The 22498-nt window shown below is 39.1% G+C and overlaps 1 protein-coding gene across 4 annotated transcripts in view; it reads right to left on the minus strand.

The window, feature by feature from the left end:
- Pcl (polycomb protein Pcl) overlaps window positions 1–22498 on the minus strand; it is a 106275-nt gene that overhangs the window by 63505 nt on the left and 20272 nt on the right. For all 4 annotated transcript variants that reach the window (XM_053799773.2, XM_053799770.2, XM_070079529.1 and 1 more), the window contains 2 exons: window positions 5362–5499; window positions 2212–2412 (listed from right to left, as the gene is read on the minus strand). In XM_053799773.2, the coding sequence (XP_053655748.1) occupies window positions 2212–2412; window positions 5362–5499 (339 nt within the window). The remainder of the gene's footprint in view (window positions 1–2211; window positions 2413–5361; window positions 5500–22498) is intronic.

Here is a 22498-nt window from a genome sequence, read left to right on the forward strand (position 1 = left end):
ACTAAAACAGCACTAGTCAGTATAATCAACTAGTGACTAGTCACCTACCAGGTAGGTCTTAAGGCTGTCTGATGTCTATATTCCTCCTCTGCATTCCCCAAAGTTCATATGTGCTAAGTGTAATTCAAATAAGACCTCAGGAAACAGCTAAAACATTTCACCTTACTAACCCATATTCTCCTTCCCTGGGGTGGTCACATAATACCTGAGAGTTCATCACCGTCACCTACTGCAAGTGGAAGGCTCAACAATATGACTGTGAAGCCCCACATTATACCAAAGGTACGTTAATTTTCTATGCCACTCTTATGTCAGACCAAACTCTCTCCCATGCCACCAGCTAGCCAGCCTTGTTTACCTGTTGACTACCATTGTAATGAATCTCATTTGCAGGGGTGATGCAACATGCATCAACATGCTTTCAAGGCTTTTTTCAGCATTTCCTTGTAAGGCAGCATGGAAAATTTTAGTTGTCTTTGTATCTTAACCCTTTGACTGTTTCGGTCATATATATACGTCTTACGAGGTACCGTGCTTGACGTATATATACTCAAATTCTAGCGGCTTCAAATCAAGCAGGAGAAAGCTGGTAGGCCCACATGTGAGAGAATTGGTCTGTGTGGTCAGTGTGCACCATATAAAAAAAATCCTGGAGCACGCAGTGCATAATGAGAAAAAAAAGCTCCGACTGTTTTTTAATTAAAAGGCCGAATTTGTAATCTATTTTCGTATAGTATTTATGGTTGTATTCTCGTTTTCTTGGTCTCATTTGATAGAATGGAGAACATATTATAGAAATAGAGGTGATTTTGATTGGTTTTACTATAAAAAGAACCTGGAAATGGAGCTCAAAGTAGGGGAAATGTTTGATTTTTGCCGATGTTCAAAAGTAAACAAATGATGTCATTGTCCAATAAATGTCCAACTAGCCATTCTAATATGCAGTCATGAATGGGTTGACATTATTTATACAATTATTACAGTATTGCAGTAGTCTGCATAACAGTAAATCTTCCATTTTTTGTTTGAATAAAAATTCAAAATAGAAAGCAAGAGTAATATCAGAGGGGCCTGGAAACATGACTGATGAACAAAGAAAATGTTATTTTAAAGCCAGGAATGTTTGTATTGTTCATTCTGGACCTTATTTTGAAATTGTCATATTTTTTAATTTTCATGAAATTGGTCAAATTGCAAATTTCTGACCACATTATTGGGTAGTTGAAATCGGTAAATGGGCAGTTTCTTGTACTCAATCGATAGAAAAAACGGAGTTCTAAAGAAATAGCTACGAGTTTGGTCAACTGGAACAATGGAATTAGCTGAAAATAGGGTTCAAAGTGGGCGAAATCGCCTGTTTGTAAATATTGCCGAGGTCGCTAACTTCGCGAGAGCGTAATTTCATCAGTTTTACATCAAATTTCATATTTTTGGTATCATTACAATCGGGAAAAGATTCTCTATCATTTCATAAGATTTTTTTTTTTTTTTTTGAAACTTTGTGACACCAGGAGACACCTCAGGATTGGGGGTTGCGACAGTCAAGGGGTTAAAGACACTATACCTGTACATGACCCTGAAGATTCAAGGTGTAATTCACTGCTAGGATTGATTCCTCTAATTTAGCTCAGGTCAATCACCTTCATCAATCTTTACTAGACCTTTCATTACATCCTGGATAGATGAACTTCGCAGCAAGGCCCTTGCAGGCTAAATAACAAAAAAAAAGGCACCAGGGTTCTTCACACATTAGCATTCATGCCTGACCAGTCTTCTGCTGCACTTGCTGCTCAATGCTAAAGCTCTTATCACTAAAAACCTCCTTTACCCCTTTGCTCCAACTCATCCTTCCATCCACTCTGGATTTTTACAGTAATCTCTCTTGGTCAACCTATTCTGCTCCATCCTTACTAGGTAACCAAAATATTTCAGCAAGCCTTTTCTGCCCAACTAAATTACGCCTTTCATACCTCACAGTCTGGTGTGGATAAATAATGGCAAGCCAACTCTGACATGTGTGGGAAAACTGATCAACTCTCGCTTAGAAAATACTATAAGAAAAAAGTCTTAACAGGAGATGTGGCTTACACAGCAATGTCTATACTGCCTGAAAATTAATAGCTTAAAATTTTGACTAAATATTTATGTCCACTATGTATTCATGTATTAAAAAGCCTTCTTTATAAAAACAATGGAGAATGAAGGTCATACCTGGAGGCAATCCTGATGGTAACCCTGCTCACAAATATAACATAAAACAATTTCATTCGTATCCCAGCTCTTGGAAGACTTGCAGATAACACACAGGTCATCTGATTCAGGCAGCTTTAGCTTGGTGATATCTTTATACAAGGACCAATGAGCTGTACTGTCCTCAAACTGGATCAAACAGCGTTCATTTTCATAATCAACCTGAAATATTGAAAATCCAGTAGTAAACAGAAGTGTAAAATTTTTATGGGTCCCCATTTAGCACCATTTTCTAAAAAGTCTGGTAAAAATAATTAAGAGGCAAGTCTGAAATAATCTTAAATCTGTATGCTACAAAACAATGTTAAATCTGTATGCTACAAAACACATACAGTGGACCCTCGGCTAACGATCAGCTCCCAACTCGACCAGTTATATAAGTGTATTTTTGTAAGTGCTTTTGTACGTGAATTTTTGGGGGTCTGAAACGGACTAATCTATTTCACAATATTCCTTATGGGAACAAATTCGGTCGGTAACAGCGCCCGAACAGACGTCTGAAATGAAATAATATCGTTAGTCGAGGGTCCACTGTACAATGTTACAAAGAATAAATAATAGATCTTCCTGCATGTTCTGTCTGCCCTAAACCCACTTAATAGATAAAACATGTACTGTATTATTCAGTTTATACCAAGAAGCTGTTATAAGCATGTAGAAGCAAATCTGCTATATTGTTATTACATACCAGAATTTTTTCAGTTAATGGTGTATGTAGGTGAGAGCAGTAACCAGCAATAATAAATACACAAGGATAAACAAGTACAGAATACAATACTAATTTACCTGACAAATAACTAGGCAAATATGAAATTTTCCTTTTAATTAAAATAAGGACAATATTCGAGTAAGATCACTATCTTTTCTCTAACTTGTCAATTAAATAACAAGTGTTATCTCTGAGTAAAAGGTTGATGCTGTTTGACACTCACACTTTATGCAGACTACACCACTAAATTATATAAAGTAATACCTATCAATATTTTTATTGTTTCAGTTTAAAAATTTTCAAAATACTATACAGTAAACCTCAGATATAAAGGCCTTCTGAAATAAGGCAAAACTTACTGGATAAACTGTACTTTCAACTTATTCATTTTCAATATTTATTGCAATATATAAATAAACTGTGTACAGTATTACATTAAAGATGCAGAAGAATACTTATGTGCTTTCTCCAATTTTTTTTTTTTAACATTATTCTGATTAATGGACACTCAAGAGACTTCCCAAGTATACCTTTTTGTGTATGCTTGAATAAAAAAACATAGCAAATTACAGCTTAAGTATAAGGAACCTGTGAGAAAATACATTAGATGTAGGTTGTGGATTGATAAGGATGTCCATCCCTGCATTATTAATTACAGGTTGACCATCACTAATCCGGCACTAATTTTGGATAGCATAATTTCAAATTTCATCATTGTACTGCCTCAAATCATTATACTGACTCAGAAATTGTGCAGATGGTTGTAAATCCACAGCAGCAAGCCAGTGGAGGAGAAAGCAGTGATGAAAATGAGGAAGATGTAGCAGAAAGTGTCTCTATTGATAGGTTAATTAAGTGTATTCTAACCTAACTACTCTGTAATCTGGCAAACTCGCTAATCTGGCACATTACCATTACATGTCCCAATGATGCCGGATTAGTGATGGCCAACCTGTACTGTATAAAATACACAAAGTATGAGTTATCAAGCCTATCTTCTAATTCAATATATTTCCATTCTTCTTTAACCTCAACCCTGGGTCAAGGAAAAAACACATTAACCATCTTTTATTCAATTGCTGTCCTGACAGAAGTGTGATGACATTACAATTCAGATTACATTCTGACTGCAACATCCCCACCCTCCTTCAGAGTACAAGCACTGCCCTTCCAACCTCCAGGACTGAAGTCTGACTAACCTACCATCCTACAGACAGCAAATAACCATGGCCTTACTTAATCCAATACCTACTGGGTTATCCAAGGTTCTCTACACATATGCTACTATGTATGATAATCTATGTAACTATTTGTGTATACCTGAATAAACTTACTGCTAGTTTTTCTGCATGATCATCAGTGTTGCCTTGAACACACCTTGTTCAACGCCTTACTCACACTTCAAACCATACCACGGGCAGGGTTAGAACCCACAATCAGTGGCTAATGCATTGGTCTGGAGTTGTATGACTCTCTGATCACGGGTTCTAACCCCTCCCGTGGTATGGCTTGCTTGCAATCGTGTCATTAAGATTTCTTGAGGCACTCATACTTCATTTGTCTCTTAACTAATCTCAGTACTACATATTGTGCTTTAAATTATTGTACAAAAATGATACCGAGAGTAAACAAAGAAGCATCTCGCAAAAATATAATCTATCTTATTAAAGAAAGATTTCTGTTATAAACTACCACAGCAGCAGTGACTTTCTCTTCATAAAATATGTGTGTATTATGTCTTACATTCATGAATAGCTTATTACAATCTTCAGAGTTCCTTACAATTTTCCTCTGACATCTTCCTAGACTAAATGCAAAATTTAGTTGCTCTTTAGTACATTCCCACAATTATGTGCTTTGAAACTCTACCAATAATTTTTTTTTACATGTTGCCAAAACACAGTGGATGTCGGACACTATCAGTACCCCAAAGCTCTTCTGATGATCATTGCTTTGCTTTCATTTTTCATAACAAATTTCAGTATTACAGAGCACACACTCCCTAATATCTGTCTTAACAGTCTTCAATTCACGAAGCATTGTGTAAACCGACTTGAAATTATAATGTAATATTTCCAACAAGATACAAGGTGAACTTTTGAGCTTAATACAAGGCCCCAGAACAACTTATGCCAACACTAATTACATACATTCCTTACCTGCATTTTATATTGGACTGAGAAGAAAAGTTAAAACATTAGAACACATAGGCACAATACCATGACTGGAACAATACACAAATAACCCGCACATACGAGAGACTTTATGACGACATTTCGGTCTGACTTGGACCATTAACTAATCAATGGTTAATGGTTCCAGCCAGACTAAAACATCATCATAAAGTTTCTTTCTATGTGCAGATTATTTGTGTATTAAAGTATTATCTTGCAAGTGCTTACCACAACTATAATTCCTAAGTAGAAGAGACCATCCTTGCCATGCGAGAGTACATCTTCGCCCTCTATGAATCGTGACACTTTCTCCTTCGTGGTGCTGTCTGGTGTCACAAACCCACTGTCCCCCTCGCTGTCCCCATCCTGTGCATGGGAAACACACTATAATAACAAAGCCGATGAAAATACTTATCCATTTCAACCTTAAATTTTAAAATGGCAGTTACCAACAGCCTGACTGATCAAAGACAAGGCAGTGCTTAGCAAATGGAGAATCGAGCCACTACAATTTCTTAACGCTTCACGTGACAATAAAGCCGTTTCAAAATATAATACTGCAGAGTACATAATAAACCTGGTACACAGTACTAGGTTTATTATACACCCAAGTATAAGACAACTGATATTATCCTAAATTCTTGTGAAGTTTTTAATACAAAGAAACAGCGTCCAGTTCTCTTATGGGCGGCCAATAAATGAATTCATTCAATTATTTGAAATTTTCAGTGCCCATTTTTATTTAGAGCATGGTGCACAGCCCCTAAATTGTTGGGGCTTGGTGCACAGCCCCTAAATTGTTGGGGCTTGGTGCACAACCCCTAAATTGTTGGGGCTTGGTGCACAGCCCCTAAATTGTTGGGGCTTGGTGCACAGCCCCTAAATTGTTGGGGCTTGGTGCACAGCCCCTAAATTGTTGGGGCTTGGTGCACAGCCCCTAAATTGTTGGGGCTTGGTGCACAGCCCCTAAATTGTTGGGGCTTGGTGCACAGCCCCTAAATTGTTCGGGCTTGGTGCACAGCCCCTAAATTGTTGGGGCTTGGTGCACAGCCCCTAAATTGTTGGGGCTTGGTGCACAGCCCCTAAATTGATGGGGCTTGGTGCACAGCCCCTAAATTGATGGGGCTTGGTGCACAGCCCTTAAATTGTTGGGGCTTGGTGCACAGCCCCTAAAATGTTGGGGCTTGGTGCACAGCCCATAAATTGCTGGGGCTTGGTGCACAGTCCCTAAATTGCTGGGGCTTGGTGCACAGCCCCTAAATTGTTGGGGCTTGGTGCACAGTCCCTAAATTGTTGGGGCATGGTGCACAGCCCCTAATTTGTTAGGGCTTGGTGCACAGCCCCTAAATTGTTGGGGCTTGGTGCACAGCCCCTAAATTGTTGGGGCTTGGTGCACAGCCCCTAAATTGATGGGGCTTGGTGCACAGCCCCTATATTGATGGGGCTTGGTGCACAGCCCCTAAATTGTTGGGGCTTGGTGCACAGCCCCTAAAATGTTGGGGCTTGGTGCACAGCCCCTAAATTGTTGGGACTTGGTGCACAGCTCCTAAATTGCTAGGGCTTGGTGCACAGCTAAATTGCTGGGGCTTGGTGCACAGCTCCTAAATTGTTGGGGCTTAGTGAACAACCCCTAAACTGTTAAGGCTTGGTGCACAGCCCCTAAATTGTTGGGGTTTGGTGCACAGCCCCCTAAATTGCTAGGGCTTGGTGCATAGCCCCTAAATTGTTAGGGCTTGGTGCACAGCCCCTAAATTGTTGGACCTTGGTGCACAGCCCCCTGAATTGTTGGGGCTTGGTGCACAGCCCCTATATTGTTGGGGTTTGGTGCACAGCCTCTTAAATTGTCGGGGCTTGGAGCATAGCCCCTAAATTGTTAAGACTTGGTGCACAGCCCCTAAATTGTTAGGGCATGGTGCACAGCCCCTAAATTGTTGGAGCTTGATGCACAGCCCTTAAATTGTTGGGGCTTGAAGCATAGCCCATAAATTATTGAGGCTTGGTGCACAGCCCCTATATTGTTGGGGTTTGGTGCACAGCCCCTTAAATTGTTAGGGCTTGGTGCACAGCCCCTAAATTGTTAAGACTTGGTGCACAGCCCCTAAATTGTTAGGGCTTGGTGCACAGCCCCTAAATTGTTGGACCTTGGTGCACAGCCCCCTGAATTGTTGGGACTTGGTGCACAGCCTGCTAAATTATTGGGGCTTGGTGCACAGCCCCCTAAATTGTTTGGGCTTGGTGCACAGCCCCTAAATTGTTGGGGTTTGGTGCACAGCCCCTAAATTGTTGGGGCTTAGTGCACAGCTCCTAAATTGTTGGGCCTTAGTGCACAGCCCCTAAATTGTTGGGGTTTGATGCATAGCCCCTAAATTGTTGAGGCTTGGTGCACAGCTCCTATATTGTTGGGGCTTGGTGCACAGCCCCGTAATTGTCGGGGCTTGGTGCACAGCCCCCTAAATTGTTGGGGCTTGGTGCACATCCCCTAAATTGTTGAGGCTTGGTGCACAGTCCCCATATTGTTGGGGCTTGGTGCACTGCCCCTAAATTGTTAGGGCTTGGTGCACAGCCCCTAAATTGTTGGGGCTTGGTGCACTGCCCCTAAATTGTTAGGGCTTGGTGCACAGCCCCTAAATTGTTGGGGCTTGGTGCACAGTCCCTAAATTGAAAACCACAATTTCCATTCAAAATGTACCTGATAACTTTTGCAGGTCTAAATCAATTTTCTGTGTGGTCCTTCAAAGGCTTCAAAGACACAAAATTCACCTAAATCTGAAACAAAATATATTATGCAGACAATCTTATGCAACGTCAAGAAACACAAGCCCTTGGAAAAAACAAACCAAGGAACAGGTGGAGTTTGAACCCATTCCAGGGTTTGTTTGTAATTATGTTATTATGATTTCTTAAGTCATAACCCCTAAAAACTTGGTGGGTTTGAGTATATATTATAGACCACATGTGATCTTTAATACACGAGCTGCCTCCTACCAGAGTAGGACAAACTACTACAGTCAAGACAATTACTATTAATTATCCACTATCTCTTCACATATGCACAAACGTCACTATTCACCTGACCCTATTAACCACAACATGTTGCCCAACCAGTCATCCTTCAGAATTAATGTATTCTACTTCCCTTCTCTACAACTTACTTTGAACTCAAGAAATAAAAGAGTCGTCTGTCTTTGTGTGCCCGTCTATCTGTCTCCTTCCCTCCCTTCCTCTCAATATTGGAAATATTGTAAGTCACAGTTGGTTATATTAGTATGTAAGAAACATTTTAATGTGTTACATCACTATTATATTATTATACTTATTTATTATTATTAATTATTATTATTATTACTGGGTTATTCTAAATTATGTCTCTCTCTCCCCCTCTCTGAATATACACAGAGAAAGAATTACTTTTGCATTGAGAGGTGTTGAAAGTATGTATTGGTTTACCAGAGGACAAGCTGCAGTTTGCACTTTCATTATGCACAATATTATACAGCTAGGCCTCAACTTTCATGAGGTCCACTTTAGCGAGCTTCAAACATTCACGAATGCCCAGCCGAATGCCTATGCCGTAAAGTACAGAAAAATGTTTCCCGCCGCGTCCCTCCTACCCTCCCTATTTCCCCCTCAACCGGCAGCCTGCCAGTCTGCCACTCACTTAGTCATTGTCCAGTTACTGTTCGTAATTATTTGTTCATTATTTGATATTAACCCTTTGACTGTTTCAGTCATATATATACATGTCTTATGAGCCAGTGTTTTTGACATATTTATGCTCCAAAATTCTAGTGGCTTCAAATCAAGCGGGAGAAAGCTGGTAGGCCCACATGCGAGAGAATGGGTCTGCCTGGTCAGTGTGCAGCACGCAGTGCACGAGAGAAAAAAACCTCCGACCGTGTTTTTGGATTAAAACGCCAACTTTGAGATGTATTTTCGTATAGTATCTATGGTTGTACAGTGGAACCCCGAATATCGGCCTTAATTCGTCCCAGGATTTTCGAGAGCCATTACCAAACGAATTTGTTCCCATGAGGAATAATGTAATTAGATTAGTCTGTTTCAGACCCCCAAAAATACACTTACAAAAGCACTTACAAAAATACACTTACAAAAGCACTTACAAAAATACACTAACATTGTTCAAGTTGGGAGCAGTTTGAAATTTGAGGTATCACTGTATTCTCGTTTTCTTGGTCTCATTTGATAGAATAGAAGACATTACAGAAATTGAGATAATTTTGATTGGTTTCACGATGAAAAGGACCTTGAAATTGAGCTCAAAGAAGCGGAAATGTTTGATTTTTGCTGATGTTCAAGAGTAAACAAATGATGTCATTGTCCAATAAGTGTCCAACTAGCCATTCTAATAAGCAGCCATGAATGGGTTGACATTATTTATACAATTATTACAATAATGCAGTAGTCTGCACAGCATTAAATCTTCAAATTTTTTGTGATAATAAAAATTCAAAATAGAAAACAAGAGTAATATAAGAGGGGCCTAGAGGGATGGCTGATGAACAAAGAAAATGTTATTTTAGTGGCAGGAATGTCTGCATTGTTCATTTTGGACCCTATTTTGAAATTGCCATTTTTTAATTTGAGTGAAATTGGCCAAATTGCCAATTTCTGACCACTTTATTGGGTAGTTGAAATCTGTAAATGGGCGGTTTCTTGTACTCAATCAATAGAACAAATGGAGTTTTAAAAAAATTGCTATGAATTTGGTCGACTGGAACAATGGAATTGGCCGAAAATAGGTCTCAAAGCGGTCGAAATCGCTGATGCATAAACATCACCGAGATCGCTAACTTCACGAAAACGTAATTCCGTAAGTTTTCCATCAAATTTCGTACTTTTGGTGTCATTAACATCAGGATAAGATTCTCTATCATTTCATAAGAAAAACTAATTTTCTTTTTCTGTTTTCGAAAATATTGCGACAGACACACTGTAGGATTTGGGGTCACAACAATCAGAGTTAAACCATAACATGTATATACAATATTTTAGGATGTTTTCATGTGTTTTATGATTGTTTGTGGTTCAATAGGTCAAGGAAGCAGTACTGTTAGGCTAAGTAAATGCTATTATTATATTTCCAAACAATATATTTGCGCATCAAAACATTCGCGAACGCTACAGTACAGTATTATTATACAGTGGTACCCCAAGTTTTGTACTGCTCCCAACTCGAACAATTATGTAAGTGAATGATTATAAGTGCTTTTGTAATTGAATTTTTGGGGGTCTGAAATTGACTAATCTAATTTACATTATTCTTATGGGAACAGCATTCTGGAGTGAATTATATAGGAAATTCGGGCTACATAGTAAATACATAGTATTTACGCGTAAATACATAGTATTTACGCACCAAACATTAGCGAATTTTCAAGATTCACGAGGTTCTTGATCCCCTAACCCTTGCAAATGTGGAGGACTTCCTGTATAAGGATTATGGGCTACTGAATGCAAGACAATCAGGCAGCAATAACCCTAAACTATGGTATCAAAAATACTAATACATACCAAAGAGGAATACAAAGATATACAGTGATAGTGTGAATGATGGTGAAAGTGTTTCTTTTTCAGGTGGCCCTACCTCGGTGGAGACGGCCAGCATGTATAAAGAAAAAAAAAGAAAAAAAAAAAAGAAAAAAAAAAAAAAAAGGGAGAGATATACAGCTCCTTGTACAAAATCATCTTGCCTCTGGCAACAATTTCCAGTTGGACACTGACAGACAGACAGACACAGACAGAAGAGTGGTGGAGCACCTAGAAAGGAATGAGCTTATCAATGACAGCTGGCATGGTTTCAGGGACAGGAAATCCTGCATCACAAACCTACTGGAGTTCTATGAAAGGGTGATGGCAGTAAGACAAGAGAGAGGGGTGGGTAGATTGCATTTTCTTGGACTGTAAGAAGGCATTTGACACAGTTCCACACAAGAGATTAATGCAAAAGCTAAAGGACCAAGCAGGGATAACAGGGAAGGCACTACAATGGATCAGGAAATACCTGTCAGGAAGACAACAGCGAGTCTTGGTACGTGGCGAGGTGTCAGAGTGGGCGCCTGTAACGAGCAGGGTGCCACAGGGATCAGTCCTAGGACCGATGCTGTTTTTGGTATTTGTGAACAAAACGACGGAAGGAATAGACTCCGAAATGTCCGTTTGTAGATGATGTGAAGCTGATGAGAAAAATTCAATTGGACGAGGACCAGGCAGAACTACAGAGGGAGCTAGACAGGCTGCAGGCCTGGACCAGCAACTGGCTCCTAGAGTTCAACCCCACCAAGTACTAAGTCATGAAGATTGGGGAAGAGCAAGAAGACTAGACAGACAGATTACAATCTAGGGGCCAGAGCCTACAAACCTCACTCAAGGAAAAGCATCTTCGGGTGAGTATAACAACGGGCACATCTCCTGAGGTGCACATCAACCGAATAACTGCTGCAGCATACGGGCGCCTGGCAATCCTAAAAACGGTATTCCAACAAATGAACAAGGAGTCATTCAGGACCCTGTACACTGTGTACGTTAGGCCCATATTGGAGTATGCAGCGCCAGTTTGGAACCCTCACCTAGCCAAGCATGTAAGGAAACAAGAGACAGTGCAAAGGTTTGCAACAAGACTTGTCCCAGAGCTAAGGGGTATGCCCTATGAGGAGAGGTTAAGGGAAATCGACTTGACGACACTGGAAGACAGGAGAGATAGGGGAGATATGATGACATAAAATACTGAGAGGAATCGACAAGGTGGACAGAGACAAGATGTTCTAGAGATGGGACACAGCAAGAAGGGGTCACAGTTGAAAGCTGAAGACTCAGATGAACCACAGGGATGTTAGGAAGTATTTCTTTAGTCACAGAGTTGTCAAGAAGTGGAATAGTCTGGGTAGTGAAGGAATGGAGACTGGCTCCATACATAACTTTAAAGAGAGGTACGATAAAGCTCATGGACCAGGAAGAGTGACCGAGTAGCGGCCAGTGAAGAGGCGGGGCCAGGAGCTGTGATTTGACCCATGCAACCACAACTAGGTGAGTACACACACATTCTTCTTTATTCATTACTATTTCATTATCTTTTGTTTTATTTTGTTGCTAATGTTATGTCAACTGGATGTGCACATCAGCACTGTACTAGTATTATGAAGTTCTGAGCTGCTGTTTTTTAACCCTTTCACCGAGTCGGCCATATATATACGTCTTATGAGCCAGTGTTTCGGACGTACATATACTCAATAATTCTAGGGGATTTAAATCAAGCAGGAGAAAGCTGGTAGGCCCACATGTGAGAGAATGGGTCTGTGTGGTCAGTGTCCACTGTATAAAAAAAAATCCTGCAGCACACAGTGCATGAGAGAAAAAACCTCCGACCGTGTTTTTGGATTAAAACCCCGAATTTCAGGTGTATTTTCCTATAGTACTTTTGGTTGTATTCTCGTTTTCTTGGTCTCATTTGATAGAATGGAAAACATGTTACAGGAATAGAGATGACTGATTAGTTTCACGATAAAAATGACCTTGAAATTGAGCTCAAAGTAGCAGAAATGTTCAATTTTTACCAATGTTCGGGAGTAAGCAAATCACCACACGCCCAATACACATCAACTGGGAAGTCTAACATTCTTTCACTAGTGCACTGATATTATTTATACCATTTTTACAATAATGCAGTAGTCTGCATAACAGTAAATCTTCTATTTTTTGTGTGAATAAAAAATCAAAATAGAGAGCAAGAGTAATATAAAAGGGGCCTGGAGACGTGACTAATGAACAGAGGATATGTTATTTTAGTGCCAGGAATGTCTGCATTGTTTATTCTGGACCCTGTTTTGAAATTGGCATCTTTTTTAATTTGCGTGAAATTGGCCAAATTGCCAATTTCTGACCACTTTATTGGGTAGTTGAAATTGGTAAATGGGCAGTTTCTTGTACTCAATTGATAGAAGAAATGGAGTTCTAAAGAAATAGCTATGAGTTTGGTCAACTGGAACAATGGAATTGGCCAAGAATGGGGCTCAAAGTCAGTGAAATCGCTGATGCGTATATATCGCCAGGATCGCTAACCTCGCAGGAGCGTAATTCCGTAAGTTTTCAATCAAATTTCGTACTTTTGGTGTCATTACCACCAGGAAAAGATTCTCTATCATTTAATAAGAAAAAAAAAATTCCAAAAATTTTTTGAAACCAGGAGACACTTCAGGATTTGGGGTTGCGACACTCAAAAGGGTTAAGTTCTACATATGAAGTGTAAAAGTGTAATTTTTGGTAATACTGGTAATAAATGTAACTTGTTTAACTTAATGAGATACGCCTACCATCCGACTTACGACCGAGTTCGGTTCCGAGAAACCGGTCGTAAGTCGAAATGGTTGTAAGTCGAACTTTACTACTGAATATCAACAGAACATTTTTGTAATGACTATTTTATTGTTTTATTTTGGTATTTCATGTTTTACTTTACTTTTTATGTTGTTAGTACTGTATTTTATACTGTAAGGTTTAGGATAAACACTGTGTACAACACAAATAGTTGTTTATTTCCCAGAAATTTGGCATAAAAAAACACAGTCGTAAGTCGAGCAGGTCGTAAGTCGGACGGTAGGTGTATTTATTAAGGCAATATTTCACTCACTAGCTATAGACTTAAAATTGATATCACTGTCTCTTGTGATATCTCTTACCACCATCCACTACCAACCACCTACACTACCATCCACCGCCACCAACCATGACTTTCTTTCACCATACTCCCACCAGTCTTGCATACCTCAATAGCTGTTGATCCAGCATTAAACAAGCTGTAATATAATTGTGAATAAATAGACTAATATTTATTTTCTTCAAACAATGGTTTTTCCTCCCAAGGTGATGAACGAATGTGAACGTGAACGAAGACAATAAATTGAGAAGGGGCGAGTTGCGCCAACTACCAGGACTACCCTATAATGGGCCCATTACAGGGTAGTTCTGTACAATTTTAAAGGAGTTCAAGATAAACAGTGTAAGCATTCCAGCCACTAAAGCAGCCTTCCTTTGTTCATCAATCACATCCCTAGACCTCTCCTGTATATAACACTTGCCTCACATTATAAGTCCACAATTTCACAAAAAATGGAAGTTTTACCCTATTTCTCAAATGAAATATACACCTACCATCCGACTTACGACCACTCGACTTACGACCGTGTTTTTTATGCCAAATTTCTGGGAAAAAAACAAGTATTTGTGTTGTACACAGTGTTTATCCTAAACCTTACAGTATAAAATACAGTACTAACAACAAAAAGTAAAGTAAAACATGAAATACCAAAATAAAACAATAAAATAAAGTCATTACAAAAATGTTTTGTTGATATTCAGTAGTAAAGTTCGACTTACGGCCATTTCGACTTACGGCCATTTCGACTTACGACCGGTTTCTCAGAACCGAACTCAGTCTTAAGTCAGATGGTAGGTGTAATCAAAAATTATCTAGATTTAGGCTGTCCCAATAATTGAACCAAAACGCACTGTATTACGAACATAGATGTAGACTACGGATCTGCACACCTGTACTAGTAGTATAGAGTGCCTGTCCTGAAGTTTGGATTGTCTCTATGAGTCTGCCTACAGTACTGCGATGCCAACCTGCAAGTAGTGTGCTACAGCTTCATGAGTGTATCCACAACAAATTAAAGTATTACTTGAATAACATGATGCTCCAACCTGAGGTCTCTGCTGCTACGAGCTATTAATCGCTAATCTCCACTTAGGTTTTTTCTTAATGCGGGAGGACAAACTACTGAGCAACCGGACCAATGTCCATTTGAGGAAACAAGTAGTGAATCGGGGTTGTCTGGGGAAGAGTCAGCTTTGTTAGCGCTAGAGTTAGCTAAACTCAATCTTGAAACTGCCAAGAAGCAATGTGCTTGCTAAGAAGGAACTTGATAAAAGATGGAGAGGAGACAATTTTAGCATACTGTGGATGACGAGTTTCAGTGCTCAGAAATCTGTGTCGCTCGACTCATTTTTCCGATTCTGAGCCTTAACAATTTTTCGAGTCTTAAAGGCTACCAGCCCCAAGTTAGGTAAACCTGCTGCTAGTGGTAAGTCGACTAGACCACTACATTGGGAAAAATAGCTGTGCTTCCTGCTGAAACAAATCAGCAGGAAACAGATGCCTGTATGTCACCCTTCTATAATCAAAAGTAAAATCTCCCTTAAGAAGCATGAAAATCCCATTGAGGTATCCTTCTTTAGGGATACTGGAGCTTATTGCTCCCTCTTACAAAAAGGAGTACAGTGGGAACCCCGTAACTGTGGGTCCTGTATCCGCAATTGTTTCAGTTACCCACGGTTTGCTGTGAGCCAAAAATAACCCTCAAAGTGCAAAAATAGTGATGGTGGAAGTTCTTCAAAGCCTAAGAGAAGCCGTGAAGTGCTTCCCATCAGTAAAAATGTGATAATTCTCTACTTACTGTGCATAATTTTTCAATTAAACTTTATAATAGAAATACAGCCTCTCATCACTTAATGACGGAGTTCCGTTCCTAAGACTACGTCGGTAAATGAATTTGTTCCTAAGTGAAGAGCATACTATAATGGTAGTGGGTTTATATTGTTTTAATGTCATCTTTGCATCATTCATAACATTTCTGGTATATTTTTACAGTAGTGTACTGTATATTGTAATAAATAAAATAGAGAAAATCAGCTCTAATATACATTTTTTAGGTATGCATACTAGTCAGAGAGCTCGTCATAAGTCCGAGTCGTCAGTAAATGTCGCTAAGTGAGGAGAGGCTGTATATGACTGTAGTGGCACCAACATTCTTATATACATATGTACAATGGGTTATGAATGTTGCAGCAAGGAGGTTGGAAGCAGTAAAGATGCCATGTCTAAGAGCAATGTGTGGCATATTATGCAGAGAATTTAGTGTAGAAATTAGGAGGTGTGGAGTTACTAAAAGTATTATTTAGAGCCAAGGAGAGGTTGTCGAGGTGGTTTGGTCATTCAGAGAGGATGGAGCAAATTAGTTTGACCTGGAAAGTGTATAAATCTGTATTGGAGGGGAGGAGGGGTAGGGGATCATCCTAGAAAAGGATGGAGGGGGTAAAAAGTTTTGTATGCAAGGAGCTTGGACATACATCAGGCATGTGTGAGAATGTTAGATAGGAGTGGAGACAATTGGTTTTTGGGACTTGACAAGCTGTTGGAGTGTGAGCAGGGTAATATTTTGTAAAGGGATTCAGGGAAACCAGTTTTTTTTTTTTTTTTTATTATCACACCGGCCGATTCCCACCAAGGCAGGGTGGCCCGAAAAAGAAAAACTTTCACCATCATTCACTCCATCACTGTCTTGCCAGAAGGGTGCTTTACACTACAGTTTTTAAACTGCAACATTAACACCCCTCCTTCAGAGTGCAGGCACTGTACTTCCCATCTCCAGGACTCAAGTCCGGCCTGCCGGTTTCCCTGAATCCCTTCATAAATGTTACTTTGCTCACACTCCAACAGCACGTCAAGTATTAAAAACCATTTGTCTCCATTCACTCCTATCAAACACGCTCACGCATGCCTGCTGGAAGTCCAAGCCCCTCGCACACAAAACCTCCTTTACCCCCTCCCTCCAACCCTTCCTAGGCCGACCCCTACCCCGCCTTCCTTCCACTACAGACTGATACACTCTTGAAGTCATTCTGTTTCGCTCCATTCTCTCTACATGTCCGAACCACCTCAACAACCCTTCCTCAGCCCTCTGGACAACAGTTTTGGTAATCCCGCACCTCCTCCTAACTTCCAAACTACGAATTCTCTGCATTATATTCACACCACACATTGCCCTCAGACATGACATCTCCACTGCCTCCAGCCTTCTCCTCGCTGCAACATTCATCACCCACGCTTCACACCCATATAAGAGCGTTGGTAAAACTATACTCTCATACATTCCCCTCTTTGCCTCCAAGGACAAAGTTCTTTGTCTCCACAGACTCCTAAGTGCACCACTCACTCTTTTTCCCCCATCAATTCTATGATTCACCTCATCTTTCATAGACCCATCCGCTGACACGTCCACTCCCAAATATCTGAATACGTTCACCTCCTCCATACTCTCTCCCTCCAATCTGATATTCAATCTTTCATCACCTAATCTTTTTGTTATCCTCATAACCTTACTCTTTCCTGTATTCACCTTTAATTTTCTTCTTTTGCACACCCTACCAAATTCATCCACCAATCTCTGCAACTTCTCTTCAGAATCTCCCAAGAGCACAGTGTCATCAGCAAAGAGCAGCTGTGACAACTCCCACTTTGTGTGTGATTCTTTATCTTTTAACTCCACGCCTCTTGCCAAGACCCTCGCATTTACTTCTCTTACAACCCCATCTATAAATATATTAAACAACCACGGTGACATCACACATCCTTGTCTAAGGCCTACTTTTACTGGGAAAAAATTTCCTTCTTTTCTACATACTCTAACTTGAGCCTCACTATCCTCGTAAAAACTCTTCACTGCTTTCAGTAACCTACCTCCTACACCATACACTTGCAACATCTGCCACATTGCCCCCCTATCCACCCTGTCATACGCCTTTTCCAAATCCATAAATGCCACAAAGACCTCTTTAGCCTTATCTAAATACTGTTCACTTATATGTTTCACTGTAAACACCTGGTCCACACACCCCCTACCTTTCCTAAAGCCTCCTTGTTCATCTGCTATCCTATTCTCCGTCTTACTCTTAATTCTTTCAATTATAACTCTACCATACACTTTACCAGGTACACTCAACAGACTTATCCCCCTATAATTTTTGCACTCTCTTTTATCCCCTTTGCCTTTATACAAAGGAACTATGCATGCTCTCTGCCAATCCCTAGGTACCTTACCCTCTTCCATACATTTATTAAATAATTGCACCAACCACTCCAAAACTATATCCCCACCTGCTTTTAACATTTCTATCTTTATCCCATCAATCCCGGCTGCCTTACCCCCTTTCATTTTACCTACTGCCTCACGAACTTCCCCCACACTCACAACTGGCTCTTCCTCACTCCTACAAGATGTTATTCCTCCTTGCCCTATACACGAAATCACAGCTTCCCTATCTTCATCAACATTTAACAATTCCTCAAAATATTCCTTCCATCTTCCCAATACCTCTAACTCTCCATTTAATAACTCTCCTCTCCTATTTTTAACTGACAAATCCATTTGTTCTCTAGGCTTTCTTAACTTGTTAATCTCACTCCAAAACTTTTTCTTATTTTCAACAAAATTTGTTGATAACATCTCACCCACTCTCTCATTTGCTCTCTTTTTACATTGCTTCACCACTCTCTTAACTTCTCTCTTTTTCTCCATATACTCTTCCCTCCTTGCATCACTTCTACTTTGTAAAAACTTCTCATATGCTAACTTTTTCTCCCTTACTACTCTCTTTACATCATCATTCCACCAATCGCTCCTCTTTCCTCCTGCACCCACTTTCCTGTAACCACAAACTTCTGCTGAACACTCTAACACTACATTTCTAAACCTACCCCATACCTCTTCGACCCCATTGCCTATGCTCTCATTAGCCCATCTATCCTCCAATAGCTGTTTATATCTTACCCTAACTGCCTCCTCTTTTAGTTTATAAACCTTCACCTCTCTCTTCCCTGATGCTTCTATTCTCCTTGTATCCCATCTACTTTTTACTCTCAGTGTAGCTACAACTAGAAAGTGATCTGATATATCTGTGGCCCCTCTATAAACATGTACATCCTGAAGTCTACTCAACAGTCTTTTATCTACCAATACATAATCCAACAAACTACTGTCATTTCGCCCTACATCCAGTTACCTGGACTTAAGAGTCCTGGAGGTAGGAAGTACATTGCCTGAACTTTAAAGGAGGGGTTTGGGATATTTGCTGTTTAGAGTGACATTTAAGCTGTCAAATCTGTGTGCCTCTACAAAGACAGCAATAATGTGAATAATGGTTAATTTTTTTTTTTTTTTTTTTTTTTTTTGGGTAGGGGGTGGGGAGTGTCTGCTGTCTTATACCTATCATACAAGCAGGCCCCACTTATACAGCAGGTTAGGTTCTGGCCTACTGTAGGGCTCAACTTATACAGCAGGATAGGTTCTGGCCTACTGTAGTGCCCAACTTATACAGCAGGATAGGTTCTGGCCTACTGTAGTGCCCCACTTATACAGCAGGATAGGTTCTGGCCTACTGTAGTGCCCAACTTATACAGCAGGTTAGGTTCTGGCCTACTGTAGTGTCCCACTTATACAGCAGACTAGATCCCGGGCTACCGCTATGAAGCGAAACACAATTTTTTTTCACTCTCAAATGCATATAAAAGCCTGATAACATGTTTATGCTAACACACATTAATCCTTTCAGGGTTGGAGCCCTTGATCTAAAACTTCCACTCAGGGTCGGACAATTTAAAAAATAAAATACTACATCTTATGAAATAAGAGACAATCTTTTTCTGAAGGCATTGAAACCAAAAGTGTGAAATTTGATGGAAAATTACTGAATTACATTCTTGCAAAGTTAGCTGTCTCAGTGATATTTACATACCAGCGAGTCTGCCCACTTTGAGCCGTATTTTCAGCCAATTCCACTGTTCCAGTCAACGAAATTCATAGCTATTTCACTAGTATTCCTTCTATTGTAACGAATGAGTACAATAAACTGCCCATTTACCTATTTCAACTACCCAATAAAGTGATCAGAAATTGGTAATTCGGCCAATTTTACAAATAATTAAAAAATTGTCAATTTAAAAATATGGTCCAGAATAAACAATGTAGACATTCCAGGCAATAAAAAACATTTCCTCTGCTCATTAGTTACATCCTCAGGTCTTTTATATTACACTTGCTTCCCAATTTGAATTTTTATTCACAAAAAACAGAAGATTTACTGTTATGTGGATTATTGTAATAGTTGCATAAACAATGTCAGTGCATTTGTGAACACGTATTAGACTGACCAGCTGGACATGTATTAGACGAGTGATATAATTTGTGTACTCTGGAATATCGGCAAAAATCAAATATTTCCACTACTTTGAGCTCAATTTCAAGCTACTTTCAATCTTGAAATAAATCAAAAACATCTCTATTTTTCTAATATATCTTCCATTCTATCAAATGATGCCAAGAAACTAAGAAAATAACCATAAAAACCATAGTAAAATACACCGCAATGTTTTAAACCAAAAATAAGGTAGAGGTTTTTTCTCATTACACACTGCGTGTCACAGGATTTTTTTTGTATATGGTGCACACTTCTTATTTTTTTAGTAATCTTTACAGGAAAAGGGGTTACTAGCCCATTGTTCCCGGCACTTTAGTTGACTTTTACAACACGCATGGCTTACGGAGGAAAGATTCTTATTCCACTTCCCCATGGATATAAAAGGAAAAGTAATAAGACCAAGAACTATTAAGATAAAATCAAAGAAAACTCAGATGAGTGTGTATAAATAAATGTGTACATGTATGTGTAGTGTGACCTAAGTGTAAGTAGAAGTAGCAAGACGGGAGGAATATGTTGTGTATCTTTATATGTATATGCTTCTAAACTGTTGTATTATGAGTACCTCTGCAAAAACAGTAATAATGTGTGAGTGTGGTGAAAGTGTTGAATGATGATGAAAGTATTTTCTTTTTGGGGATTTTTCTTTCTTTTTTGGGTCACCCTGCCTCAGTGGGAGACGACCGACTTGTTGAAAAAAAAAAAATGGTGCACACTTGAAGCGCTGACCCATTCTCTCATATCTAGGCCCTAATTTACTGCTCACGAGCTCATCACGCAGAAAAATGGGACAAACTAAGGCTTCAAAGTCGTAGTACAATGGGACCCACCCCGAAAGAGTTAGTAATACAGCTAGGCCTAAAAAATGCATATACAGTATGTCCTTAGCTTATAGCGAGTGGTGAATATATTTATTTTAGGAAGTCTGAATAAATGAAGAACAGGTATAATTAAAAATCACTGTATTAGTGAAACACTGTAAAATGGAGCCCTCCTGTATTTTTAAATACTGAAACATTTTTTTAATAAATTTTCCCCATCTGAATCTGCTATATACATATAAAAAAAAAAAACGAAGTTTCACACAAAAATAAACATATCGACAAAATACCCAAAACATGTTATACAACATACAGCAAGGTATAACTTAAACAAATTACAAAAGTGCTACTTTAATACAATATTCAAATTTACAAGCATCATAACTTGAAAAAAAAATTCTATACTGCAGAAGAAAGCTAAAAAGTAGATTTTGAGATGTAAGAGCAACAATGGCAACTTTTAGTCACTGGAGACATGATCAGTAAGACTATGGTTTGCTTTTCCTTTTCTTTGTAACATAATTAAAATACAGTGGACCCCCGCTTTACGATCAGCTCCCAATGCGACCAATTATGTAAGTGTATTTATGTAAGTGTGTTTGTACGTGTATGTTTGGGGGTCTGAAATGGACTAATCTAATTCACAATATTCCTTATGGGAACAAATTCGGTCAGTACTGGCACCTGAACGTACTTCTGGAATGAAATAATATCGTAAGCCGGGGGTCCACTGTATGCCTAAACATTTTAATTCTGCGCAGACAATAAGACTTAAATTTTAATCCAGTTATGGTGAAACCTGGTGTGAGCTCTAAAATAAAGAGCATTAAATAGCTAAATTAAATATATAATTTACGAGTAACACTATACCTCATGGTGACCAATGTAAGTACCAATACACTTACCACCAGTGTGCAATAACTAAGGAGCAAGTCAGTCACTACGATTGATAGAAATTTGAAATTGCTTTTGACGGAACTTTAAAAATAACAGTTTAAATCTAAATTAATTTTCAAAACTACTACTTGTATTAAAAACAAATATTAGTAATATATCATTATAGTGTAATTATTGCTGAATGTACTCTATATAGAGCACTAAACCCATGTGGGACTCAGTGGTTAAGGCTCCATCCCACATCCTCTCCGTGAGAGAGATATCACCTAACTTTACGCATCAACTGCAACAAATTAAAGTGGCCATCCTATGTGAGATCAGAAAGTAAAATGTCTATTTTACCACCAATAAAAAATAATTGTTGCAAAAGATCAATATTAGTAAAAACACATTATTTTATTTAGAAAGTTCACATTAATTGTGAAGTTAAATAAACTATGGATAGAACTGGGAAGCTTTACATTATAGTAATTCCTGCTTGATCACACTATTACATTACTACTGTACATATGTAACCAATTTTGTTAGATTGATGGACACAAGTACAACAAGTATACATTTACTGCAGGTACATTTCACTCACCAGCTTCTTTGTCAAG

Source organism: Cherax quadricarinatus, chromosome 100 (assembly GCF_038502225.1).
Source record: "Cherax quadricarinatus isolate ZL_2023a chromosome 100, ASM3850222v1, whole genome shotgun sequence".
Lineage (NCBI taxonomy): Eukaryota > Metazoa > Arthropoda > Malacostraca > Decapoda > Parastacidae > Cherax > Cherax quadricarinatus.